This window comes from Leguminivora glycinivorella, chromosome 8 (assembly GCF_023078275.1).
Source record: "Leguminivora glycinivorella isolate SPB_JAAS2020 chromosome 8, LegGlyc_1.1, whole genome shotgun sequence".
Taxonomy (NCBI): domain Eukaryota; kingdom Metazoa; phylum Arthropoda; class Insecta; order Lepidoptera; family Tortricidae; genus Leguminivora; species Leguminivora glycinivorella.
In genome coordinates, this window is record NC_062978.1 from 16,451,619 (window position 1) to 16,479,503 (window position 27,885).

The 27,885-nt window shown below is 40.7% G+C and overlaps 2 protein-coding genes across 5 annotated transcripts; one reads left to right on the forward strand and one right to left on the reverse strand.

Moving 5' to 3' along the window:
* The first annotated feature begins 184 nt into the window (after positions 1 to 184).
* LOC125228737 (sterol regulatory element-binding protein 1) lies at positions 185 to 27,105 on the forward strand. Of its 3 annotated transcripts, XM_048133400.1 has the most exons (18): positions 185 to 348; positions 419 to 1,084; positions 1,378 to 1,658; positions 2,057 to 2,287; positions 3,380 to 3,584; positions 4,007 to 4,197; positions 4,574 to 4,696; positions 4,839 to 4,903; positions 5,294 to 5,530; positions 5,730 to 5,916; positions 6,226 to 6,361; positions 6,614 to 6,764; positions 7,824 to 7,923; positions 8,186 to 8,263; positions 24,321 to 24,473; positions 25,061 to 25,196; positions 25,939 to 26,060; positions 26,841 to 27,105. In XM_048133400.1, exons 1-18 carry the CDS (start codon positions 282 to 284, stop codon positions 26,934 to 26,936), a joined length of 3,225 nt encoding a protein of 1,074 aa, XP_047989357.1. In that variant the 5' UTR covers positions 185 to 281; the 3' UTR covers positions 26,937 to 27,105. The 3 variants fall into 3 exon arrangements, with proteins under 3 accessions (XP_047989357.1, XP_047989356.1, XP_047989358.1); XM_048133399.1 differs by lacking the exon at positions 4,839 to 4,903 and having other exon boundaries at positions 4,574 to 4,761; XM_048133401.1 differs by lacking the exon at positions 4,839 to 4,903 and having other exon boundaries at positions 3,380 to 3,575; positions 4,010 to 4,197; positions 4,574 to 4,761.
* LOC125228738 lies at positions 9,732 to 16,242 on the reverse strand. Of its 2 annotated transcripts, none has more exons than XM_048133402.1 (3): positions 16,070 to 16,242; positions 14,731 to 15,856; positions 9,732 to 12,395 (listed from the first exon to the last, which is right to left on the reverse strand). In XM_048133402.1, exon 2 carries the CDS (start codon positions 15,846 to 15,848, stop codon positions 14,784 to 14,786), a length of 1,065 nt encoding a protein of 354 aa, XP_047989359.1. In that variant the 5' UTR covers positions 15,849 to 15,856; positions 16,070 to 16,242; the 3' UTR covers positions 9,732 to 12,395; positions 14,731 to 14,783. The 2 variants fall into 2 exon arrangements, with proteins under 2 accessions (XP_047989359.1, XP_047989360.1); XM_048133403.1 differs by lacking the exon at positions 16,070 to 16,242 and adding an exon at positions 15,933 to 16,018.
* Positions 27,106 to 27,885: the final 780 nt, after the last annotated feature.

Below are 27,885 nucleotides of genomic sequence, written 5' to 3' on the forward strand. Positions count from 1 at the left end.
TTTTGCTGACATTAAATGAATACCTGTTGATTTGAATAAATTTCATTACAGAATATAATATTCACATTTTACATAAGTGACTACGTGAAGTGAGTTTAGACGTAGCTCAAACTACTCGATGACGTAAGATCGCGCGACTAATTTCGTGCGATTTGATTGGTCGAACAGAATCAGCAGATGTCAAGAACGTGAAGAACGTAAACATACGAAATACATATTTTGGGGATTTTAAAATCAAAATAACTCTAATATTCTAGATGGTGTGATAATCGTTTACAATAATGGAACAAGACGAACCTTTTATGAATTCGGATGTCTTCAATGTGAACGATATTGCAGAAATAGAAGGTAAATAGTTTATGGTCTTGGTGAAATTCATCTGAATCATCGAAGTTACCGACAAATTTGTTTATTTCAGATTTTCTGAGCAATTGCGATGAAGTTTTCATGAAGAAATTAGAAGAAGAATTAGCACTAGGGGATAATGATACCGGTCTGTTAAGTATAGATACGAAAGTTAAGTCTGAAAATGCGCCACAACCTCAAGTGTCTCCTTACTTTAACAATTACAGTGGCAATCCTTTAGTGTCTCAGAATGCGCATAAAGTTAAGTCACAGCAGATACCACAAGTGACTCCTCTACCGGTGACGCCTCAAGGGTCTCCACAGTTGAAAAGTAGTCCAGTTCGGGGAGTGTATGGTAGAGATGAAGGGTATAAGTTGCGGACAGAAGGTTTGCCGCTACCCGACGTTACACAGCAGACGCAGCCCCGGCCCGCTGCGCAGGCTCCCATGATTGTCCAGCAAGTTGTCCAAAGTCCAGTGTACCTAAATTTAGCTCCTGGAACCTTGCAACCTTTGCCTGACGGTAGAAGCTCTCTGTTACAAATAGATGGAGTCACACAAGTTAAACCACCGAAAAATACTCCGCCTAATCAGCCTTTACTAATAAACAATAATACTAAAGGCATGACACCTGTAATAATTAAGAGTACAGATGCTAATTTCTCTCCAGTTATTTTCCAGTCAAATATAATTAATCCTGAGACACAGACATTGATGTACACCAGTGCACCAGTACAAGGTTTGTGTTTATTAAATGTATTTTACTTAAATAAAACAATATGAGGGGTGAGTGGTCAAACTTAATAAGTTAAGCAAAATTGTTTTTGAAATTTGAAGTGCAACATTCTTATTAGAATAAAAAATAATTTTCGGGTTTGACCACTCACCTCGAATATGTCTTGGTATTCTTGGTGTTACTCTTTCTCATGTTTAAAAATGGAATAATGTCAAGTTGTCCTATATTCAAATTTAATCTTTTACTCCTTGTAATGTTGTATTATTTATAGCATTATCAGTAATGATTTTTTACAGGAACAACACAAAATGTCATAACCAATCCAAAAGCTGGACAAGAAAACAGACCCATCCAGACATTTTTCACCACAAGCAGCACTCCCACTCTCTTAGCGACCGGTATCCCTGTAGTCCTGGAAGGGGATAAGATAGCACTCAGCCAAGCCCCGCACACCGGCCCGCCTAAAGTAAAGGAGGTGAAGAGAAGTGCTCACAACGCTATTGAGAGGCGGTACCGAACCAGTATCAATGATAAAATTGTGGAGCTGAAAAATATGCTTGTTGGGGAAGAGGCTAAGGTAAATCACATTTTCTTGTGGATACTAAGAATATTTGCAAAGCCCTGGGCAAAAGCTAGTATTTAATAACTTGTCTGTATTTTTTATATATTACTAGCTTTTGCCCGCGGCTTCGCTCGCGTTAGAAAGAGACAAAAAGTAGCCTATGTCACTCTCCATCCTTTCAACTATCTCCACTTAAATAATCACCACAATTCGTCGCTCCGTTTTGCCGTGAAAGATGGACAAACAAACAGACACACCCACTTTCCCATTTATAATATTAGTATGGATTAGTATGGATAATGTATTATACAGTTTATTATGCCTGAATATTGAGTGATAAAACTATGTATTTATTACTTCATTGTCACCATAATACTGAATGATCACTAACTTATACATAAATCTATTTACAGTTGAACAAATCAGCTATATTAAGAAAAACAATAGACTACATAAAGTACCTTCAGAATCAGAACAACAGGTTGAAACAGGAGAACATGGCTCTGAAGCTAGCTTGCCACAGGTCTGGGGTCAAGGACCCTATTCCGGAGGGCAACTACACTCCACCGCACAGCGATATATCCTCACCATATCATTCTCCACATGGGATTGACAGTGACTCACCATCATCACCAGAATATAAGGTAAGTCTAAGCCATGCTGCTGCTTGAAGTCTGTTTTATAGTGAGGTCAATTACTTTGTTTGTTCTCATTGTCTTCCAGGTAGGTATCCAGCTGTAGCCATTGTCTCCTAGGAATGGAATCCTATGTGAGCACACCAGTGTGCGTAGCTGAATGCACAAACGCTCACGAAACGCTCACAATAATATCTCTTTCGTAGCTATCTATCTCTATCGCTCTTGCGTTTTGGCGCGACAGAGCCAGACTACATTTCTACGGCGTTTCGGTGGCGTTTCGCGTCGCAGAAATGCCATTCGGCTACGGGGCCAGTACTCTCAAATCTAACGTTCCCGGACACTTTGTGATAACTTTTTTTGCAACTGCAACTAGTTAACAAAAAATACAAACTTTTTAAAGACAATTTTAAAACTGATGCGAAAAATGCATTGGTTTTGAAGTAGTGAGTAACTATTTCATAAAATGGTAGCACATGGTACGAACGGTAGTACGAAGTTCCCGCAACAGACATAAACTAACATGGCCCCATCCCTAGTCGTTTACGTGAAAGGGATAGCATATCGCATTGTTAACTAGGCAAAAAGGGATGGACGCGCCTCGGCGCCGCTCAGTACAACCATCCTCCTCTTCCTCCTACCCTTATCCCACGTTATGTGGGGTCGGTACAACACGTCTTCCTCTTCCATTCTCCTCTACAGCTCAGTACAACCATATTGACCAGTATAAATGAACTCCGCGGATAATAAACAATATTCAACAAAATAATTAATTTGACTTAACTGTGGAATGTTATTCCATATTTTTTATATGTAGAAGTGTTAGAAGACTTGCCACACCACTTTATGCTGCAAGAGACCATTGTTTGTAACCAGATTTGATTATTTAAGATTTTTTCCCGAGCGGACACGAACACTGTTAGCGGGTCGTATACTTGGGCGCTACTGATCGGTGATTGGTCTGTGATTTTGATATAAAATGGTGGCTAAATTTTCGTAGTTTATTAATTAATTATGATATTAAGTATACGAAAAAAATATTTTTTTATGAATGATTGATGATAAATTTCATATTTATGATTAAAAATTTGTTATTTACAGGTGGAAGAGAAGTATTCGAAGATTGTTATGGGCATGGGAGATCATTCTCGCCTGGCCCTTTGTGCTTTCATGGTGGGAATCATAGCATTCAACCCCTTCAGTTCCTTCTTTGGAGGTCTAATGTCTGAATCCTCCTCCACTGCGGACTTCTCGGCAAGGATTGATCAAAGGAGAATATTGTCTGAAGATGATAGCAGTAAGTACACAGATAATATAATGTGTAAAAAATACAAACTGCTAGTTTTTAAAAAGCGGTTATTTCTTCTCAATTTTTAAGGCAATTTCCCTACGTGGCAAACATGCCATGTAGACGTGCCTCGGCCGAGCCAGTACCTGCGTTTTGCTCGGCCGAGCTACCAACCTAGGCCAAGGCACGCCTACATTGGACGGTTGAGGCGTGAGCACATTGCCCCGCTCAGCTATCAACGCAGCGTTCAACGCATGCGATCAAAATAATGAAACAAAACATACAGTTTAAATCAGACAATATAATCACCGTATATTACAAAACAGCGTCATTTTTAATAAGTACTTACATTCTGTGATTGCATGCGTTCAGCGCATAAAAGAACCTAAACACCATTCAACTGGGATATAACTTTTAACATTTAACTGGTAAAATTGTTTCAGGTTATAGTGGTGTATCTTGGACTGCATGGTTCTTCAATATGTTTCTTATTTACTTCATAAACATAGTGATTCTTGGAGGGTGTCTCATAAAACTTCTCGTTTACGGCGACTCTGTACCGAAATCACAATCAAAGGAGGCTGGACTCTTCTACCAACACAAACGTCAAGCGGATAACTTTATTATGAAGGTACGAATATATTTTAAGAACCTCTAAATACTTGTTTGTTAATATTCGTGTAGGTATATTTTTCATTATATTTATAATTGCGAGAAACAACCCACCGCGTCATACAAAAAAAAACGCCGATAACGTCGGAGGCGTCCAAAACAGGTCTAATTAAGTCTATTGCATTTTTATCATGCGCCTCGCGAACCACCGCTCGTTGCGCCGCCCGTCACATTTTCGAGTGGCACGAATTAAATGTACATGTTTAAACTCGATTGAATTTATTTTTGACGACAGCAGTGGCGATAGGGGCCATACAAATATCGTTTTAGTGATGTCTGTTTGCCGTTGAGTAATTGTGATTTTACCCTATTATTGGAATAGTATAATCTTCCAGAACGACGTCGCAAACGCTAGACTGGAGTTGCACCGCGCGCTGGCCGTGTGCGGTAAGAGCGTGCAGGCCGGGGGGCAGGGCCGCGCCAGCTACCCCGCGCTGGCCGCCGCCGTGCTGCGTCAGGTGCTGCAGCGGCTGCCCTTCGGCGGCTTCCTGGCACGCCGCGCTGGCGACCTTTGGCGGGACAGGTAAGCTACATGTTTACTGTACTAGCTGGGTATAACGCGCCAGCTACCCCGCGCTGGCCGCCGCCGTTCTGCGTCAGGTGCTGCAGCGGCTGCCCTTCGGCGGGTTCCTGGCACGCCGCGCTGGCGACCTTTGGCGGGACAGGTAAGCTACATGTTTACTGTACTAGCTGGGTATAACGCGCCAGCTACCCCGCGCTGGCCGCCGCCGTGCGTCAGCGTCCTGGCACGCCGCGCTGGCGAGCGGCTGCTTTTTACTGTACTAACACACTGCTACCCCGCCCTGGCGAAAATGTCGTCCTTCAGCTTTTTGAACCCTTGTAGGCTTTTTCCCGAGGGGGATCTTTTTACACATGTTTTTATTGCAATTGTGGTGTAAAACATTGTGTGTACCTAACTCGTAAAGTGTGTGTAAAGTCTAACCCCCTTATTCATAAACGTTCACTAAAGTTATCAAGCCTCTCTTTTTTGGCAATATTTAACTTGCGTCCCATGTTGCAGAATGTAGGTACTATTGATTCCTTAAAATTTCCAGCCCAGCCAGAAGAGCCACGCAGCAATGGGCCGGTGAAGTATCCACAGTGTCCCACCGTCTCGCGCAACTAGAGCTGGTCTCTCAACACAACGGGCGAAGCGAGCGCGTACTGCTAGCCCTGCAGGCGGTCAACTTAGCCGAGGTGGCTGGGAACCGACGCCTGCTGGCGGATACATACGTCACGGCCGCGCTCGTCTTCAAAGACCATATGCCGAGGATCGGCCATTGGCTGTGTGGGTGAGTTTCTGTTGAGACGAATCTTTTGGTCATATCATTTATACACCTCCCTATTTTATGCGGCAGCCCTGGCTGACATAAATGGACGTTTTAAACGTTTAGGTGCTATATTTGAGGCAATTTTTTCTTTACTATCAATTTTTAAATAATAAGCAGCAAAGTCAAGACACTCAAGACTGACTAAGATGTGGTTTTTCAGATACTACCTGCGTCTGTGCAAGGTCGTGTGCCAGGATTCCTGCCTGACGGTGCCAGTACGCCTTCGCTGGGTGGCCACGGCGCGCGGGCAACGCTTCCTGCGCACTCGGCGCTGGAGCTACGAGCAGCAGAGTTGCTTGTTCAGCCGTACGACCGCCCGCGCCGACCCGCTCGCACCCGCTATGAGAGTTAGTATCTACAGAATACCTTCCCTAACACTAGAGCGTGTCACAAGGTTCAAAAACTTTTTAAATTGTTCGATAACAAGAAAATTGAGCAACAGAAGCAATTACCTAAGTACGTAAATAAAGCGGGACGGCACCGGGGTGGTTTATTGGGTCGGGTAGTCGTCGGTAGTCGCGACAACGGAAAATGCCGCATCAATACCAGCCGCTGACATCGGGAGCCCGAGCGGTGACATTTACCTATCAGTAGTCACTCCGTCTCTAAAGATTTAATCCTTCCATAACTGAACTTTTAAATTCCTCCTGTTCTAGGCTTACCACCTCGAGCTGCTACAGAAGAGTCTCCAGATGCTCTTAATTGCGGACGAGCGCAGCAACACTCGCGACGTTTTAGAACTTGTCAAGCTCATTACTGACGATGTCTCGACCGACGCGCCGCAGCACACAGGTAACTACATCTAACCTTACCACATGGAGCCGCTACAGAGGTCTACTGGCGTTCTTGAACTAGACATAAATGTAGAGGATTCAGTAAAAACCATCTATAACTTACCATTCTTTGATTAAATTCAATGATCATATTGTTAGCCGCGTAAGCAAAATTCGCCGATTTGCCGGATCGCAGCTTCTGCGACTAGAGGGCTTTGTCACTTTTTCTTATAGAATCATAATGTGATCCAATAGCTGTTCCATGTTCCAGGATGCTGGGACCCAGTAATGGAGTGGTGGGCGAATATAGTAGGCGTGGCAGCGACATGGCTTCTGGCGGACACGGGCAAGGCGACCGAGATTGGAGACCGGCTGAATCTGCTGCCGGAGTCGCTAGCTCGCTGCGAGGATCCTTTACCGGGGTAAGCTCTCTGTTCCTGGCTTCTGGGCCCTGGTGATCGAGTAGTGAACAAAGAAGTCGACGTGGCTTCTGGCGGATACGGGCAAGGCGGCCGAGATCGGGGACCGGCTCAAGCTGCTGCCGGAGTCGCTAGCTCGCTGCGAGGATCCTTTACCTGGGTAAGCTCTCTGTTCCTGGCTTCTGGGTCCTGGTGATCGAGTAGTGAGCAAAGAAGTCGACGTGGCTTCTGGCGGATACGGGCAAAGCGGCCGAGATCGGAGACCGGCTCAAGCTGCTGCCGGAGTCGCAAGCTCGCTGCGAGGATCCTTTGCCGGGGTAAGCTCTCTGTTCCTGGCTTCTGGGCCCTGGTGATCGAGTAGTGAGCAAATAAGTCGACGTGGCTTCTGGCGGATACGGGCAAGGCGGCCGAGATTGGAGACCGGCTGAATCTGCTGCCGGAGTCGCTAGCTCGCTGCGAGGATCCTTTACCGGGGTAAGCTCTGCTTTCCTATCTGCTATGTCCTGGTGGGCGAATATAGTGGGCGTAGCCGAACGTGGCTGTTGATACTTCTCCTGGCTAAATATGCTTAGATAAGAACATTTCTCGGATATTTGATTCTTTATGTATTTTTTTTATCATTTTCTGCTAATATCTTTGTGTTTGCGAATATGAAAGGTAATTTTGTTTCTTCGTCTAACTTTAGACATCCACTTAATTACTTACTACAGTGTGCAGATAAGTGTAAATTACTAGAAACGTTTGCAAACTGTAAATTATTAGAAATTAGTAGTATACCTATACGAAAAATGGTTTCTAGAAATTTCCCTTTCGCCCTTCGGCCAGCATTTAACACTTCGCTAGTAATCATTTTTTTTTCCTAATTCATTTAGCAAGTTATTTTAAAATAAAATATTAATCCGCTCACCAGTGACACCTTGAAACTTGATCGTCTAACTGGTACAATAAACTTCATAAATGACTAAGAAGATTCGTTCACAATTAGATACCAGCCGATGTTTATTAAACACGGCTTAGTTTATAGTTGTATAACTATCGATTGTAAACATGCCATTGTCCTAGGGCTCTGCACATGGCGTATAAAAGCCGCCGTGGCCTACTGAGCTTGGTGCATTGCCGCGATGCAGCGTCGTTGGAGAGAACCGCCGAGACCATACTTAAGGTAATTTAAATATTATTTAAAATAATACAGGTAATACTTTGTGCTTTTTTCCGCAAAGTATTAGGTAATACCTACATTCAGGTGTCAGGTGGAATCTTCAAAGGACCATAAGTACTGAAAAACGTCGTAGGAAATACGTGGGGAGAGAAAATTACTTATAACGACCTGGGCAATGGGCATTACATCAACTGCTGGTCGCCCCCGCCGGGTGAGAACACTTTACAAATAATAACATTAGCAACTGAAGCTTGCATTTTTGTAGGTGTGCGACATCGCTGGAGCCCGACTAGCCGATTCGCTAGCCTACTACTGCTGCCGCAAACCTACCCAACTTATGATGGTAGTCTTTCAAAACAAATAACACGCCCGCCTCTTCAAGGACACGTCATAATTTCATTGAAGTTTGGCGTTCAAAGTAACATTTGCACCGGCAAGGCTGTCAAAATCTTTGCGGTGTTATCTTGCACTGACTCTAACCTCTTCGATACTGGATTCTAGATGCTGCTAGAGCTGGAAGTATAGACGTTAAATTTTCGTGAGACATATTCAAATATTTAATGAAACCACGGTTGTGCTCACGTTATTGAAGTGAAGTCGGTTCTAATGAGACTTCCAACTGGCAGCGCGGAACACTCTTCATTGTTACTTTGCGTGAAATGCCGCTCATTCAGCGAGTAACATTCTGTCTCATCGCGACTCACTCATTCCATTCAGAATGCCCAGAACGGTTTTGAATGGTGGAATGGTTGGTTGGAATGTGTGTGTTTTATATTTAGATCGAGTGCAAAATGAGTTTGTTTTTTTTTTCAATAATTTGAGCAAATAGCAATGTAAAATATTTAAAACAGTAAAAAGATGGACGTAAACTAAATACAAAAACGTGATGGTCCCTCGACAAAATGTTTTTGAGGTTATGTTAGGAAGTTTCTTCCACTTCTTCCGCGCGGATCGCTACTGCTGCGACATGTTTCGGGCCAATTTTGGAGGCTCCTCTTCAGGCTTATAAGAGTCACTTCACGCGGCGGCTAAACTCCGAGCATTAGCGATATAATAACGAGAGCTGGAAGTAGTGTTTATTGTTTGGGGGAAATGTTGACCCAGACAAGCTATTAGTCCGTTTCTAGCCTCGTTCGTATTTTAAAGGTCATACCTCTGGTAGGTAAAAATATAATTAAAATAAGATAGGTACATAATATTTAGGTATATTTTTTTCTTAATCACAATTTTATATATTTCATTTATATTTAATTTAACAATATGTTTATAAAAGTAAAACATTAATCACAAAAACCAATACTTACAAAATTCATTCGTACCTAAACTATTGGATGATGATGTCGATGATCACGTCACGGCGTTGCGATCGATCTACATATTATCACAATGTCAGGCTTTCCCATCACGGAAACCATATGTCAGGTATATTATTATAGTAGACAAAACAAAATATCTTTTGACCAACTTTGCGGACGCCCTACAGGTCATCAATATCATCATCATATCAATCTGAGGAACTCATATACAAGTGCCTGAACAACATACTCGTACAACAACATATCTAGACATATTTAAATATCATTCCTTTGTTAAACATAATTTATGTCAAATCAACTTAAACGCGTAAGCTCTGGTGGCCTAGCGGTAAGAGCGTGCCTCTTTCAATCCGGAGGTCGCGGGTTCGAACCCCGGCTCGTACTAATGAGTTTTTCGGAACTTGTGTGCGAAATATCATTTGATATTTGCCAGTCGCTTTTCAGTGAAGGAAAACATCGTGAGGAAACCGGACTAATTCCAATAAGGCCTAGGCAGTCACTTTCGTAAAACTAGTGCCTACGCCAAATCTTTTGATTAGTTGTCACCCCAGGCTCCCATAAGCCGCGGCAAATGCCAGGATAACGCAAGGGGGATGATGATTATCAATCTGAGACACTGTCGGTATCATCGTTCGGTGTTTCAGAATCGCTCTCTATGGAAATATCTCTGTGTCTATACTTATCATATTTATAGTAAAAGAACATTTTTACCTCCAAGGCGGGATGAGATAAAATTGTTTTGTGCAACTCCAGAAATGGGTCCTCTTTTTGATATATAGATTCCGTCAGCTCCTCACTCAGCATGTTTTTCAAAATTTCTACTATAATTTCCTCGTTGGTTAATCTCAATCTAAGATCATTCAAAACGACCTGCAATGCCTCAGCAAAGTATTTTTCAATGCTAGGGAAAAACTCCCGTATGTCCTCTTTCAGAAAGTCGAGGCATATTTTCCCGAATAGGGGAGCTACTGCCTTGCCGAGGTCAGCCCACAAGGTTTGCTGTCCGCACTGCAAGCGACTTTCGCCTTGTTTTCCTGTACGAGTTGTGCGAACGCAACTGTTAGTTTCCATTCTCTTAGCGTGAGATACACGAGGTTTGGATCCAGCGATTGTTCGAGTTCTTTTTCAATACTATCAAACATGACGACAGGCACGATCTTATCTTTCTCTACTAGATCCTTTATTTTTGCCGCAGGATGCTCAGCAGCTGTTTAAAATTAGTTTTCAAAATATCATTTTTATCTTTTGATCGCCATACAGCGACCGAATGCCTCATTAAAGGCAACAGTATTGTTTCATATCTTTGTAATTGGATTTCTGCAGTTCCAGAATAACATACAAATGATGCTAACAAAGGCATCAAATTATTGGGAACAAATTCATCTGTCTTATCTTTTGTAGAGAGAGTTCTAAAGTACTCTAGTGCAATCTCAGTTATGAATTCTGGTTCCATCGAGTCTATTAGAATTTCTGCTTCGAATATGAAATAATTTAGGGTTTGTTCGTATTTACTTTTGTCCAAATCCGACTTTGGAAATAAAGCTTTCATAAACTTGTAGCTTCTCATCACATAGGCAGGTCTTACACTTAAAGGTACATTTCTAATGTCTCCTAGGAGTTCGTATATAATTTTGTTCCTCAAAAGTTAGAGCGTCAATAAAAACCGTCAGCAGACGCCAAATATTTTCAATGTTAGATGGATTTTTTTCTTTGCACATTAATTCGTAGGTGAGTTTAAATATAACTGCTCGAATCGTTAAATTTTTAATAGTTGTCCAATGGTTGCCGAAAATTCTTTGGAGATCTTCGCTTTGCATTTTTGCAAAAGCACAACGGATACCATGTTTCTGCAATGAGACCGGCGCGTGTAATAACTTGGGCAGTAGCTCTGTAAAACGGACGAGGCTCATGTTGGAGAGAATGGCGTTTAGAGACGGAAGAGCAAATTGCAAATAGTCCCCTTTAGCGTACAGAAAAATATCATCAGGAGTCGGCTGAGGGCGAGCGAAATGCATGTTTTGCGCAATGTGCTTCCTCAAACTTGTTAGAATTTCGTTATTCTTGTCCCAGTGTATATTAGCTTCTTCCGGTTTATATTCGCTGATAAGAACAGAGAGTCACGTTGCGGTAGTAAAATACTCAAACCTCGCATTACAGATTTGTGGCCGAAAGGTTGAGACAGTTTCTCTCGATATGATTGGGACCATTCAAGGCAATTGAATCAGCCCAATATATCCTTAGTTTTGTGAGAAGTTGCCGCAAAGAAACTCCATCGTTACAACGCATGCTTGTTACCACGTGTTCGTACCGGGACAGTAAACTTGGGTCGTGTTTCAACGCATTGATACATGCTCGCTCAGACTCGCACCAAACAATTGATTCTTCAAATAAAAGTTTTCTCCAACTTTTGTTGACGTTGTAAATCCATGACAGCGCGTCATTTACGTCTCTATCTCGTTTAACTTTGATGAGTTCTTTAACTTTCCTCAACACATGTGGATAGTCTGCCAGATTTTTTTGCCAGTCATTTAATAATGTTAGCATTTGTTGAAGTATATAAATATTTTCGAAGGAAGCATGGTTATCAAACTTTTGTTGTTCTATTTCCTTAACTAGATTATTATATAAGTAGTCAAATAACAATTCTTGTACTTGTACAGTCAATTTTTTCTGGTATTCTTTGAAAGTACTTTGACGTATTACTTGTCGAGTTAGGTTTTCAGGTACATCCATTTTATTGATCACTTCATGAACAATTATAGCTTTTATCATGATACCGCCAAATTCGTTACCTTCCAACTCCTGGTAGTTAAGATTCATGGTATCAAAAATGTTCATCAATAGACTCCAACACTTCGAGTCATAACATAAAGTCATAGGTTGGTAAAATAAGTTCTTAATGAATTCAAGTTTGTCCTTTTTGATTATGATTATCATTATAATATTGCAACAACATTTCCAAATTTTTCAAATCGCGATCAGGGGCGCGAACAAGCAATCCGAACCTTCCGCGCAAGTCCCGATAATTATAGACAGGATGTCTCCTTCTTTTAAACTGTGTTAGAACTACGTCTAATGGTAAACACTCATACCAGTCCAACAAATCACCAGTGCAGCGAAGGTAGTTGACGTATTTATACAATCTTATCAGTCCAGCATTTAGTAGAGGAGTGGAATGAGAATTTGTATGGGGGGGGTCATAATAATTCCCACAGAATCGAAGTTTGGTTTTTTTAGTTCTTTGTGTGTGTCTTTTTGACATACTAAAAATATAGTAAAATATATTTATGCAAAATGCGTTTTTTCGACCGCCAAAAGTTGTATGAAAAATTACTATGGAAAAAAAAACCTAAAATTTAAAAATCGTCTCTGGTATCAACTTATGGGGAATTAGGCGGCAAATTTTTTTATAGCGTTGATGTTTAGCAAAAATATAAATATTTTTCACTATTTTGATAAAATAAAAAATGATAAAAATCATAAATTTGATGAAAGGAAGTAATTAAAACATAAATTTCAGCAATGTAATTTTTTTCATATGTCCCACACCATAGTAAATACGGGTACGATCCGCCTGGTGATTAACAGTTACGGTAGCCTATGACGCCTGCCAATCTAGAGCCTCCACATGCGCGTTGCTGGCCCTTTAGGGTACCTTTCCACTAGAGATGCGCAACGTGATCGTGATAGTGTTTGATATCCACCAATCATGTTCACTGTTCACAAAGCGTAGCGCTAGTAGGAACGGGTTCGACTAAGCTGATTGTGGATATCAGAAGCATCCATAACACTTCTCTGGTGGAAAGGCACCCTTAACAGTCCTCAGCTAGCTCGCAGGATAACGCGCGTCCGCGGGAGAAAAATCCTCCTAAGCCTACATCGAAAACAGATGCCTTAATCTCGCTGTCCAAGGCTCTAAGTCACGCGACCCCGGTAGCCCAAAGAAGCGCTGGCTGGACGTCGTGGGAGCGGACATACAAGAGAACAATCTCACGTCTAAGTATGCTGAAGACCGGGCAAAGTGGAGAAGACTGAGTAGGAAAGCGGACCCTGGCGCTAGGCCGGGAAAACGCTAGGTTGAAGAAGAAGAAGCCGCAGTGTGCGACCATATACGGGTCCGATTTATGACTAGAAAAACGGATGATTATTAGGTTTTGGTTTTCTCTCGTGTTCGATATAATGCTTTATTGACAGTTTTTTTATGGGATGCGACAATTTATATACTTATATTGAACCCCACCAAAATACAAGTTCATGGTAAATACGGTTACCACAGACCAACCCCTATAGACATCTATTACAAGACGACTCGCGGTCGCCAGCCTTCCTAGTATTTGCACTGATATAAGCGCGGGCGCTCGCCGTGCCCGATCAGTATCGACCAAGTAACAGACCCGAAAGCAGCGCGTGTTTTTCGCACAAAAAAATTGGAAAAGGGTATTTTGATGCCTTAAAGATGTCCACCTGTAGTGTGAAATGGTGTGGAAAGGTAACAAGAAGCTCAAATTTAAAAACAGACGGCATTACATTCCACAAATAAGTCATATTTATAATTTATTCAGAGCCGGCATAGGTCAACTTACATTGGCCACTTACGCGTCAGTAGAGGGACAGTCATACTTCTGTCCCTTTTCATCTGGCGCGACTGCCCGCCGTCCTTGAAACGGCCAATCACAGCGCGCTTAACACATTCCCCGCCCGCTCCTCGCACCCCAAACACTGGTGACTCGTATCGCGAACCAAATATACAAGACTGCCACTCTATAGGAGGTTCTCTGTGACGGTTACCCAATAGGAGGATTTTTCTCCCGCGGACGCGCGTTATCCTGCGAGCTAGCTGAGGACTGTTAAGGGTGCCTTTCCACCAGAGATGTGTTATGGATGCTTCTGATATCCACAATCAGCTTAGTCGAACCCGTTCCTACTAGCGCTACGCTTTGTGTACAGTGAACATGATTGGTGGATGGTGGATATCAAACACTATCACGTTGCGCATCTCTAGTGGAAAGGTACCCTAAAGGGCCAGCAACGCGCATGTGGAGGCTCTAGATTGGCAGGCGTCATAGGCTACCGTAACTGCTAATCACCAGGCGGATCGTACCCGTATTTACCATGGTGTGGGACATATGAAAAAAATTACATTGCTGAAATTTATGTTTTAATTACTTCCTTTCATCAAATTTATGATTTTTATCATTTTTTATTTTACCAAAATAGTGAAAAATATTTGTATTTTTGCTAAACATCAACCCTATAAAAAAATTTGCCGCCTAATTCCCCATAAGTTGATACCAGAGACGATTTTTAAATTTTAGGTTTTTTTTTCATAGTAATTTTTCATACAACTTTTGGCGGTCGAAAAAACGCATTTTGCATAAATATATTTTACTATATTTTTAGTATGTCAAAAAGACACACACAAAGAACTAAAAAAACCAAACTTCGGTTCTGTGGTAATTATTATGACCCCCAAGGCTATATCTCCTCTACTAATTCTCCACATCTTTAGGGTCATTCATATTCACGTAATCACTGTCTTTTTCCCGATCAAAACATCCATTTATAAAATATGCCTCTAATGAAATCGATTCGTTCTTCTCGTGGCATTCTTTTAAGGAAATGCTGCACCGTGTCGAAGTCAATCCAAGTATTACCAAAGTCTTGGTTTGGGTCATTTGCTTGTGACAACAAAAATTCTCTAATTTTATACTTTGCCAAGAACTTAACAAATGTGGGAATATGAATATTGTTACCATAATGATAGAAGTTTCGTTTAATTCGTTCAGGACATGTCTTCATTAATAGTTTTGTTAACTTTACGTTAAATACGGGCTTTCCATTATATTTTTTTTCCAATGCTAGATTCCCGCGATTTACATTTATTCTCCATGATTCTCGTCTTGTGTATTTTGCTTGGGTTTTTATACTTTCTATCACATCGAGGTAAAAATCCCATTGCGTATTTAATAAAAATATTGTCGCCTGAAGTCCTTTGCGAATGAAGGTTTCATTGGCATGTTTTTGATAGTAAAATTCCTTTATAGGTTTTTTTAGGTAAACTTTTAATATTTGGTATGATTTCTCGCAAAGGCGTTTCAGTAGTAACGGATCAATGTCATTATAATATTTTTCTACTTTAGTATTCATAAATGCGACAGAACAATGCGGCAGCCACTTCAGGGCCGTTTTCAGGTCATGGGGTTCATAGTAATTGAAGAAATCGTCGACGCGTTTCTCGTCTCGTAAGTTGAGCCTTATGTGCAGCATCAACTTACTAGCCGCTTTAGCCATCATGTTCGGGATGAGACATGCATGTACGTATTCAGAATTCATAATATGGGCGTAAGTGTCATCGGTCATAAGCCAAGAACTTCGCCTAAGTGCATGTGAGACGTACAACATGTCATTGCCCTTGAGAATTTCCAGAATGTAATGTACATCCCTATTTGCTCCGGCAATATCAATCTTGACTAAGTTGTGTATATCATTTTCCTTTAAATGATTGTCTTCTAGGTTGTCCCTAGTCTGATTTGCGGTAAATTTTTGGACTAATTTATTAAAACTGCGATGTTTATGTCCTAATGTAGGACCTTCTAACTTCAGCGACGCCATTTCATCACCTGAAATAAATATTCTGACCTTGTCACTTATTTTTGCACGTTTGAGCGATAAACAATCTACGTTTCAGCACTTTACATTAGGTTTGCCTAAATATTTTGCGTTTTTCACTTGTTTATGTTCATATACGACCCCCCCCCCCCCACTTTTAACTAACATTTAACGTGCACACAAAACAGTAACATTAACACAAATAATAATGTTGTGCAACTCACCGGGTGTTTGTTGATGATTGCACGTCAGTCGCGTCACCGTCACGTTGACAGTCTATTTTTATCACACTGCATGCCTTATCTGTGGTGCGGACTTGCGTCGGTTCACAAGGTCACCTCTCATAAAGCCTCGTCTGCACGACTGTTATTGGCTGACGATTTTATCTGTTACTGGGTTGCCTTATAAACAATGTAATTATTTATTAATAAATGTACAAATTAATAGTTATTTGTTTTACAAGGGGGCAAAGTTGTTGTTTAACCACACGTGCCAATATTGATACCCGAGCAAGCGAAAGATTCCAATATTGAACCGCGAGCGTAGCGAGTGGTTCAAAAAGTGGAATCTTGAGCGCTGCGAGGGTTTCAAGGCACGAAGGTTAAACAAACTTTGCCACCGAGTGAAACACAAAAATTTTCACCACACCAAGACGATCAAAATACTGACTTTAAAACATCAAACAATTAAATTACCCACTAGATACATCGTAATAAAAATAAACATAATGCCTTAAGAGAATATTGTGCCTGATGAAAGTTTAACGGCAATGATGGTTACAGATAGAAGTTTCCATATGGTTTGATCAGCAGAAAGCAATCGCTAGCCCTAGGTAACCGCGTTTCAATACTGTTTTCAAACTTTTTTATAGGTCTTAAGTAATAGGTTGCCAGCTAATGTATCTTGCTCGTCATTTAAAACGAAAGCGTGACTACGTTTCTATGGAAAAACTAATAGTTGCTTAATTAGAATTCTCAGCAAATAGTGACCGTTCTTCTTACATTTTACATTCATACATACAATCACGCCTGTATCCCATTGTATACTCAAGTTTCAGTGCCACTCTTGGCAAAAAGGGGTTAAAGGAAACATATACAGTGACAGGTTGCCAGCCTCTCGCCTACGCCACAATTTAACCCGTATCCCACAGTCGACTTCTACGACACCCACGGGAAGAAAGGGGGTGGTGAAATTCTTAACCCGTCACCACACGGGCAACATCATCATCATCATCTTACATTTTAGTTCTTGTATGTTTTAAATTTCTAAGCAATGTTCATTTTTATTTGAGTATCAATGTCATCACGAACCATAGAGGGCACCACTTGACTGCCACGGGAGTGCATTGTAGTTGCATTGCACTTGTCCCATCATTTGTGCAATATCACTACAACGCAACTCTCGCGGTAGTTACACTCATCATTCAAGATTTCTGTGGATTCTGTTTTATTTATACATCTTTTTGATCAAATTGTTTCATTTTCGAAGGTATGTGTTACAAATATTTTAAGTTAAGTTTTATTTATAAGTTATCCCTTTTTGTAGGCGTAGACTAGAACTATAATCATATTGTACTTACGCTGCTGTATTGTCCTTGTAAATTAATACTTGGTTTGAGAAACGGACAACCAGTTCAAACGTATTTTATATAGCTATGTAAATAAAGTTTGTCCTCTTCTGCCTCGCACACTTTTTGGCTTACTTTTATTCGTTCTGGTTTTTGTGCTAACTATCTAAACATTGATTTCTCAATTGCTCACAGTAACTACATCTTCATCCACTTAATATCTTTGTCTCATCAATTTGCCTAAAATTTTGTCTCATTTTCATAGAACACAAATTGTGTCTAATTAATCTAATTTTTTAGAAACTTTGTGATGTTTTTTAGTACATGTGACCCTTTGGAGATTAGACATAGGCACATAAAAGTGCGATAAAATAGCACCATGTTTTTTTTTGTACCACGTCGGTGGCAAACAGGTATACGGCCGTTCCGTCTGATGGAAAGCGGTCACCGTAACCTAGGGACGCCTGCAACTCAAGGGGTGTCACATGCGCGTTGCCGACCCATTAGAAACTTGTATACTCCTTTTTTGAAGAACCCCATACTGTACGTTTCGTTTTCGTTTCGCGTCGTAGAAATGCCATTCGGCTACGGGGCCTGTTCTCATTGAAAAGTGTCTAAATAGTTGCCACATGCAAGATGATTTATAAAGACGGTGGCGTCCCTATTATTTTCTACTCTTTTTTGCCAAGCTTTTCAGTACACATGGTGGTTTCAGAGGAATTTCCTCCCACGAACGCTCCGGCTGTGGAATGAGCTCCCTGTCGAGCTATTCCCGATGAACTTCATCGTGAACTTCAATGAGAACAGGCCCCGTAGCCGAATGGCATTTCTACGATGCGAAACGAAAACGAAACGCCGCGAAAGGTAGTCTGGCTCTGCCGCGCCAATACGCAAGAGCGATAGAGATAGATATCTACGAGCGTTTCGTTTCGTGAGCGTTTGTGCATTCGGCTACGCACGCAGTTAAGTGTTGCTATGATAAAAAAACTTAGTTCCATTTCTACTCTTTTTAGTCACACCACTATATATATAAATTAAAACCGAAATAAATTACACATATGAAAGAAAACGTGACCAAGCCAAGCTGTATATTAGTCGATTTAGCGAGCGATAAATAGGGATGACGACTACATAATAAAAATGCCATTCGGTTTAGTCCGTCAGTTAGATCGTCCAAAAATACTGAACACATATTGTTCGCTTTTTCTAATTAATGAAAGAATACAAAGATATAGAGCATTAAAGCATGCATTTATACTTGCATATATTTATACTTGCATGTACTTATACTTGTAATGGCATATCATCTGAATCTGAAAGTTCCGGAGTGGGGGCTTGTGACGTCACTTCTAAGTAAAAACGCACGTAACTTCAACGCACTGTCCCGTCGTCTTTTTTCGTTTACGAGAAAAAAGAAAAAATACGTGTCTAATATTCTTTGGTAATCTAATTGACGGACTAATTAGTTTTTTTTAGTCGTCTCGCCTATTGTCGCGCACATCATGTGCCTTTGCAGGCGTTCATTTGCGTGTTAAGAGCGCTTAATGATTTTTTTTCTGATGCTCGTTTAGGAAAAACCGCGCGAAGCACAGATTTCGGAGCTCTTATTATGTACAATTTGATAAGCTCACTCTCATAAATGCGGTAAATTTAAATTCCTAATATCTTGTACTTTAGGTCCATTAAACAATATTTATCATTTAATCCTTTGAAATTGAGAAATTGAAAGTAAAACGAACTCAATTTTGTCTTGAAAATACATCAAAACAAGTGATAATTTCTCCGAAAATCTACGTGTTATCGAAGTTATTTTAGTATATAAATAATCTGCACAATGTGCTTAAATTGCTGTTATCCATTTGTCGTTATAATATTTTATCATGATTTTTTGCCAATTTTTTGAAAACTAGCCTTCCTGTCGCTATTTTACCGGTGACGGACGCCTGCGATTTCAGTGCCGCGCCGGAGCTCGAGGTGGTGAGACGTATGTCGCTTCGCTCTCCGAGTTTTCATCGCAAACGTCGAGAATATCATTGTGTGTGTGTAAACAGCGACCAACGAATTTGATCCTAGATCCGTAAATATTTGCTTTTGTAATACTTTGTTATGTTTGAATGTTAAAGTATTACAACGTTATGATGATAACTATGTGAAAATTACAATACGGTCAAGATGATAAGACACATCAAGATGGTACTCGGGATCTGATGATGGAGCCAGAAGGTGGTCACCAGTACCAGTGAACCATGTAAGTAAACGACTTCGTGTTTAGGCTCGTTGGGTTCGTCTCAACAAGACCTTTGACAAGAGGTGGTACTCAGGGTCTGATGATGGAGCCAGATGGTGGTCACCAGTACCAATAAACCATATGACTAAACCACTTTGTATTTAGGCTCAATGGGATCGTCTCAATAAGACCTTTGACAAGAGGTGGTACTCGGGATCTGATGATGGAGCCAGAAGGTGGTCACCAGTACCAGTGAACCATGTAAGTAAACGACTTCGTGTTTAGGCTCGTTGGGTTCGTCTCAACAAGACCTTTGACAAGAGGTGGTACTCAGGGTCTGATGATGGAGACAGATGGTCGTCACCAGTACCAATGAACCATATGACTAAACCACTTTGTGTTTAGCCTTATTGGGTTCATCTCAATAAGATCTTTAACAAGAGGTGGTACTCAGGGTCTGATGATGGGGCCAGATGGTGGTCACCAGTACCAATGAACCATGGAACTAAACCACTTCGTATGTAGGCTCATTTAAATCGTCTCAACAAGACCTTCGACAAGAGGTGGTACTCAGGGTCTGATGATGGACCCAGATGGTGGTTACCAGTACCAATGAACCATATGACTAAACCACATCGTCTTTATAGATCAAGAGCCCAGGCTCGCCAGACCTTCCTCAAATTCTCAAGGATGAAACTTTGGGACAATGTAGAGTTCACATCGGCGTTTAATGTGTGCATATTTTCTAGTTCGGCCCATCGGCCAATTTTTTGCTATCAAGTGATGAAGGTGAAAAAAAAAAGTGCTTACTTTCCTTAAATTCTCAAGGCTGATTTTTATATATGTGTTAGAGCACGTTGTTAGAAATTGGTTATCATCAATGCCAGACCGTTTCCGCCGGCCATAACTTTTACCAGACGCGACAAAGTTGGCAAAAAACGACTCTAACTTACCTCATTTTCTCAAGCCTGATTTTGATATATGATACGCAGGGACCTATAACTAGACCGTTTGTAAGCAGCCAGACCAATCGGATGGACCCAACCATCCGCCAGACCGACTTAAAGTTTAGATATGAGCATTAGTAGAATTGAAATATTCCGGGTCTATAAAAGCTAAAAACTTGAATTTTCTACATTAAGCTACGTGTATATTGTATACTTGACGTAATAAGCGACTTTCAAAAATTTTACTTCTAAGGAAATAAAAAATGAAAGTTTATATGTGGTGCAAGATTAATTTTAAGCTATGAATTTTATTTACACTGCGTAAGTACATGTGTATTTTATTATAAATATAACTTTTACCAGACGCGACAAAGTTGGCAAAAAACGACTCTAACTTACCTCATTTTCTCAAGCCTGATTTTGATATATGATACGCAGGGACCTGTAACTAGACCGTTTGTAAGCAGCCAGACCAATCGGATGGACCCAACCATCCGCCAGACCGACTTAAAGTTTCGATATGAGCATTAGTAGAATTGAAATATTCCGGGTCTATAAAAGCTAAAAACTTGAATTTTCTACATTAAGCTACGTGTATATTGTATACTTGACGTAATAAGCGACTTTCAAAAATTTTACTTCTAAGAAAATAAAAAAATGAAAGTTTATATGTGGTGCAAGATTAATTTTAAGCTATGAATTTTATTTACACTGCGTAAGTACATGTGTATTTTATTATAAATATAACTTTTACCAGACGCGACAAAGTTGGCAAAAAACGACTCTAACTTACCTCATTTTCTCAAGCCTGATTTTGATATATGATACGCAGGGACCTGTAACTAGACCGTTTGTAAGCAGCCAGACCAATCGGATGGACCCAACCATCCGCCAGACCGACTTAAAGTTTCGATATGAGCATTAGTAGAATTGAAATATTCCGGGCAAAGACCTTTACAGGGGACAGCTTAATCACATTTTTTGCCATACGAAATTGAACCTTATCACTGAAACAGAAAGTCGAATGTATCAGACTAGCGAAAACGATCCACATGAGAGGGCATTGTTTGGGCTGGTGTCCCTCTCGCACGTGTTGCCAGTGTTAATGAGGTTAGCATAGTAGTAGTATTTTTATCTGTATATTATCTGACTTTATAACTTCTTATATTATTTTAGTGTTATATTCAAACTAGGGTTTCGATATATTTCAAAGAATTGGAAAATAATTATAATGTAATTATTTTGATGCCAATAAATCAAAGATTTGTATAATTAAAAAATACCTTCAATTGCGTTTTAGTAGATTTGCTAGTAACTTTGAAAATTGACTGGTATCCCCAATGTATGACAGTGATGACGTCACTGAATAATGTTGACATTGTCAGTAAGTGCGAGAGGGACACCAGCCCAAACAATGACCTCTCATGTGGACACACTTTTTGACCTAACTCCACAATCTAGTTTAATAATTCTAAATCTATGATTCCGGGTCTATAAAAGCTAAAAACTTGAATTTTCTACATTAAGCTACGTGTATATTGTATACTTGACGTAATAAGCGACTTTCAAAAATTTTACTTCTAAGGAAATAAAAAAATGAAAGTTTATATGTGGTGCAAGATTAATTTTAAGCTATGAATTTTATTTACACTGCGTAAGTACATGTGTATTTTATTATAAATATAACTTTTACCAGACGCGACAAAGTTGGCAAAAAACGACTCTAACTTACCTCATTTTCTCAAGCCTGATTTTGGTATATGATACGCAGGGACCTGTAACCAGACCGTTTGTAAGCAGCCAGACCAATCGGATGGACCCAACCATCCGCCAGACCGACTTAAAGTTTCGATATGAGCATTAGTAGAATTGAAATATTCCGGGTCTATAAAAGCTAAAAACTTGAATTTTCTACATTAAGCTACCTTGTTCGACGACCGAAAAAAAAGTTTAATTTACTTTTCTTCTTTTATTTATAATAAAATACACATGTAGTTACGCAGTGTAAATAAAATTCATAGCTTAAAATTAGTCTTGCACAAACTTTCATTTTTTTATTTCCTTAGAAGTAAAATTTTTGAAAGTCGCTTATTACGTCAAGTATGCAATATACACGTAGCTTAATGTAGAAAATTCAAGTTTTTAGCTTTTATAGACCCAGAATATTTCAATTCAACTAATGCTCATATCGAAATTTTAAGTCGGTCTGGCGGATGGTTGGGTCCATCCGATTGGTCTGGCTGCTTACAAACGGTCTGGTTACAGGTCCCTGCGTATCATATACCAAAATCAGGCTTGAGAAAATGAGGTAAGTTAGAGTCGTTTTTTGCCAACTTTGTCGCGTCTGGTAAAAGTTATATTTATAATAAAATACACATGTACTTACGCAGTGTAAATAAAATTCATAGCTTAAAATGAATCTTGCACCACATATAAACTTTCATTTTTTTATTTCCTTAGAAGTAAAATTTTTGAAAGTCGCTTATTACGTCAAGTATACAATATACACGTAGCTTAATGTAGAAAATTCAAGTTTTTAGCTTCTATAGACCCGGAATATTTCAATTCTACTAATGCTCATATCGAAACTTTAAGTCGGTCTGGCGGATGGTTGGGTCCATCCGATTGGTCTGGCTGCTTACAAACGGTCTAGTTATAGGTCCCTGCGTATCATATATCAAAATCAGGCTTGAGAAAATGAGGTAAGTTAGAGTCGTTTTTTGCCAACTTTGTCGCGTCTGGTAAAAGTTATGGCCGGCGGAAACGGTCTGGCATTGATGATAACCAATTTCTAACAACGTGCTCTAACACATATATAAAAATCAGCCTTGAGAATTTAAGGAAAGTAAGCACTTTTTTTTTTCACCTTCATCACTTGATAGCAAAAAATTGGCCGATGGGCCGAACTAGAAAATATGCACACATTAAACGCCGATGTGAACTCTACATTGTCCCAAAGTTTCATCCTTGAGAATTTGAGGAAGGTCTGGCGGGCCTGGGCTCTGGGTCTATTAGGCTCGTTGGAATCGTCTCAATAAGACCTTTGACAAGAGGTGGTACTCAGGGTCTGATGATGGAGCCAGATGGTGGTCACCAGTACCAGTGATCCATGTAACTAAACCATTTAGTAATCAGGCTCATTGGGTTCTTACTTCTTCTTAATCAGACCTTTGACAAGAGGTGGTACTGAGGGTCTGATGTTGGAGCCAGATGGTGGTCACCGGTACCAATAAACCCATGTAACTGAACCACTTCGTTTTTTTATGTTATTCAAATATGCGAGTTGATTTTTGGTGACCACACTCTCTCTCCATCATCAGACCCTGAGTACCACCTAGAAGTAATTAGAATTATATTTGACTTATTTTATCATCATATTAATATATACTTTACTCTAATACTTATCATATAACAAAAGCAAACATTTGGGATGGGATCTACTTAAATATGATCACAGTTTATAATTATTACTTTAAATTTTTAAATAAATTTTAACGTAATTAATATTATGCGCTATATTCTAGTCTTTTCGATAATGTTTATTAGAAATCAAAAGTTTATATCGAGATAGTAGCATCAAAATCCATAGGAAGGATCAAGATTGTTTTGTCCATTATTGCTGATAAGACGTGCTAAAAGGGTCGGCATATGCTGCGCGGCGGGTAAAATTGCCCGACGCCGAAATGTTATAACTGTGATGTTACAATTTACATGTGCATCTCCGAATGTTCCAGCTGATGCAAGTGTTATGCTGCGATTGGGTGCTGGAGGTTCGTGCGGGCGTGTGGGAGGCGACGGTGCCGGACGGCGAGCCGGCCCCGCACGTACAGCTGCGCTCCTTCCAGCGCGATTTACACTCGCTCCGTCGGCTTGAGCGCGACCTGCCTGTAAGATAAGCTTCTTCTTTTTTCATAACGAGGTTCCTTTCTTTTTTATACAGTAGATGCCCAATGCTGCTGCCTCAAATCTAGTTCTGAGCAGTGATGTGGGTATGCGGGGCACGCCAGTAAGTTACGCTGATATCAGAGTTGCACGACATTTTAAATGCTATTTTGTAGGTCCTAGTTACGGCTTTAGATACACCCGGGAGGAGCCCAAACGATATCTTATTGTTCAAATATTGTGCTGTTTTTGCTGGGGGAAGCACACGTGAGTCTCACTCACTGCATACAAAATCGAAACTCTTATCTTATGATTAATCTTGCTCACCTCAATCTGTTTTGTGTACGAACAAGTCACAATTAAATACGCACATCGCGTGTGCTAATTGGGCATGAGCTTTGACAGAGGTGAAAAACAGTGCGTATGCCGACTCCCATCCGTGTTCCTTGAAGATATCCGTGTTGTATAAATGTTGAAAATATAATACTGCGAGTAAGTTTCTGTTCTTTAAAAGGAACTAACCTACTCTTCTACTGGTGCTTAATCTCTTGTGTTAAAGAAAATCGATGTTTTAAATCTTGTCTGTCGACAGTGGGTCTCCGGTCGGGTGTTCCTTCAATCAGCAGTGTGCCGCATGATGGCGGGCGCGGCTCCGCGCCGCACGCAGCAGCTGCTCGACGGCAGCCTGCGGCCGCGCCTGCACCGTTCCTCCGTGATCTGCGGGAAAGGTAACTAGATGTCACTAGTGTCGACAGGAGGCGGGCGCGTGTTTTAGTATAATTGTGCCGCATGACGCACGCAGGAGCTGCTCGATGGTAGCCTTCGGCCGCGCCTTCACCGCTCCTCCGTCATTTGTGGGAAAGGTAACTAGCTGCCATTAGGGTGTGGGGCGGAGGGCGCGTGTTCCAGCAGCAGTGGGCCGCGTAACGGAGACTGTACGCAGCTAGTTGCCGGCAGCCTGGAAAAGGTGTTCATTCTAGCGACCCCACTAATGTTCGGACAAGATCATCGGTATCATCACACTTTAATATAGGGTGAAATAAAAAGGACCATTCAAATTTTGGGACTTTTGAGGTCATAATGAACAACTTATATTATATTTTTTAAGTGGAGATAGTTGAAGGGATGGAGAGTAACATAGGCTACTTTTTGTCTCTTTCTAACGCGAGCGAAGCCGCGGGGAAAAAGCTAGTATTGAAAAATTGATGGATTTGATTTAGTTTGATGTTTTATAGTCAGTATTTTGTTCATGTTGGTGTGGTGAAAAATTTTGCGTTTCACTCGGTGGCAAAGTTTGTTTAACCTTCGTGCTTTGAAACCCTCGCAACGCTCAAGATTCTGCTTTTCGAACCACGCGCTACGCTCGCAGTTCATTATTGGAATCTTTCGCTTGCTCGAGTATCAATATTGGTACGTGTGGTTAAACAACAACTTTGCCCCCTTGTAAAACAATGATTGTTTTGTTGACAGAGCGCGCGTTGGAGGGCGGCGGAGGCTCTGGCGAGCGCGCGGTGGCGCTGTACATGGCGTGCCGCCACCTGCCGCCCGCCGTGCTGGCCGCGCCGGGCGAGCGCGCCGGCATGCTCGCGCAGGTCACTATCCCAACACGACCTACTCATACTACTGCCTTACTACTGGCCTTAGCGTCCATTTCAGACGATTTATGGTGCAATGTCCGAGAGACATCGCTTTTGATGACTAAAGAGACCTATGCGAGAGCGACACATTTTTCCACACAGCTGACAAGGGAAGCTTGCAACCGATTGCGACGTTTCGATATGGTGTCTTCTTTCCCTTTTGTCAGCAAGTGCCGCAAACCAGATCTCATCGACGAACTTGCGACCATCTCCAACGCACTTTCGCCCAGTTTTGGTAGTCGAGTAGTCGTTTCTGCTTTAAAATCGCTACTCATACATACATAATAGAGTCACTAGCAGGACCAGGCTTCCTCCTAGAGTCACTAGCAGGACCAGGCTTCCTCCTAGCCCTAGGGTTAACTATTAAACGAATTGAATCAAATAACTTTAATTTCTTTAGCCACCTGGCATTTTTTTGGCACACAAATAGCAACTCGCACATTGTCTATGCCGTTATTGTCGTATTATTTGTTCATCTGAAAAAAAACCATATTTAGAAAAAAACAATACATTGATAGAAAAATGTTTACGTAAGCATGGGAGGGTTAGAACTTTGCTTACTCACAAGGGGGTGGGGGTAAACAATTGTAAATGCGTAATACTTGAACAGCCCCAACCCAAAACTTCCGCTGAAACAATGTAGGCTATAATATCCGGAATCAGTGCAAATGCACGAAATAACATACCTCTATTTTTTATCAAATATATTACAAACTAAAAAAAATTTTTATGCAGGCCGCCGCTACGCTTCAGAAGATTGGCCACCGCTCCCGCCTACCACACTGCTACCATCTCATGAAGTCTGTCAGCACTCTGCCATCGGCGCCTTGAAACTCTCGAACAATCGAATTCGTAAACTTGTATCTCGATACTGACATTTTGTATAAAGTTGTTGCGAGCTAGTTTGTATTCATTCAGCTACTCTTGTAGCGAGTACGCGTATGTTAACCTAACTTATGATTTAGGTGTATTTTTCAATAAATTTGTTTTAAGGTTTAAATTTGTTGTTTTACATAATAGTTTTGACAGATTATCGCTCGCTCGCGGCGGTGGTCTTTTTAGGGGTGTAGGGGTTATGGATATCACTCGATATTTAACATGTGAATAACATCATCGCCATGTCCGATTCCCTAAAAAACCCACACATTTAAACAGATTAAACAAGTTTGTCACGTTTGTCAAGTTTGTCACGTTTGTCAAACTCAAATTTTCAATGAGATGATAAAGAATCAGACAGACTTTACTTTTTAGGGTTCCGTAGTCAACTAGGAACCCTTATAGTTTCGCCATGTCTGTCTGTCCGTCCGTCCGTCCGCGGATAATCTCAGTAACCGTTAGCACTAGAAAGCTGAAATTTGGTACCAATATGTATATCAATCACGCCGACAAAGTGGTAAAATAAAAAGTGGAAAAAAATGTTTTGTTAGTTACAGGTACCCCCCCTACATGTAAAGTGGGGACTGATTTTTTTTTCATTCCAACCCCAACGTGTGACATATTGTTGGATAGGTATTTAAAAATTAACACGGGTTTACTAAAATCGTTTTTTGATAATATTAATATTTTCGGAAATAATCGCTCCTAAAGGAAAAAAAAGTGTCCCCCCCTCTAACTTTTGAACCATATGTTTAAAAAAATGACAAAAGTAGAACATTATGAAGACTTTCTAGGAAAATTGTTTTGAACTTGATAGGTTCAGTGACATAAGTAGTCGTAGTTTTTGACTCGAAAGCAATTGGAGTATAGTTTAAAAAAATGACAACGGAACCCTACACTGAGC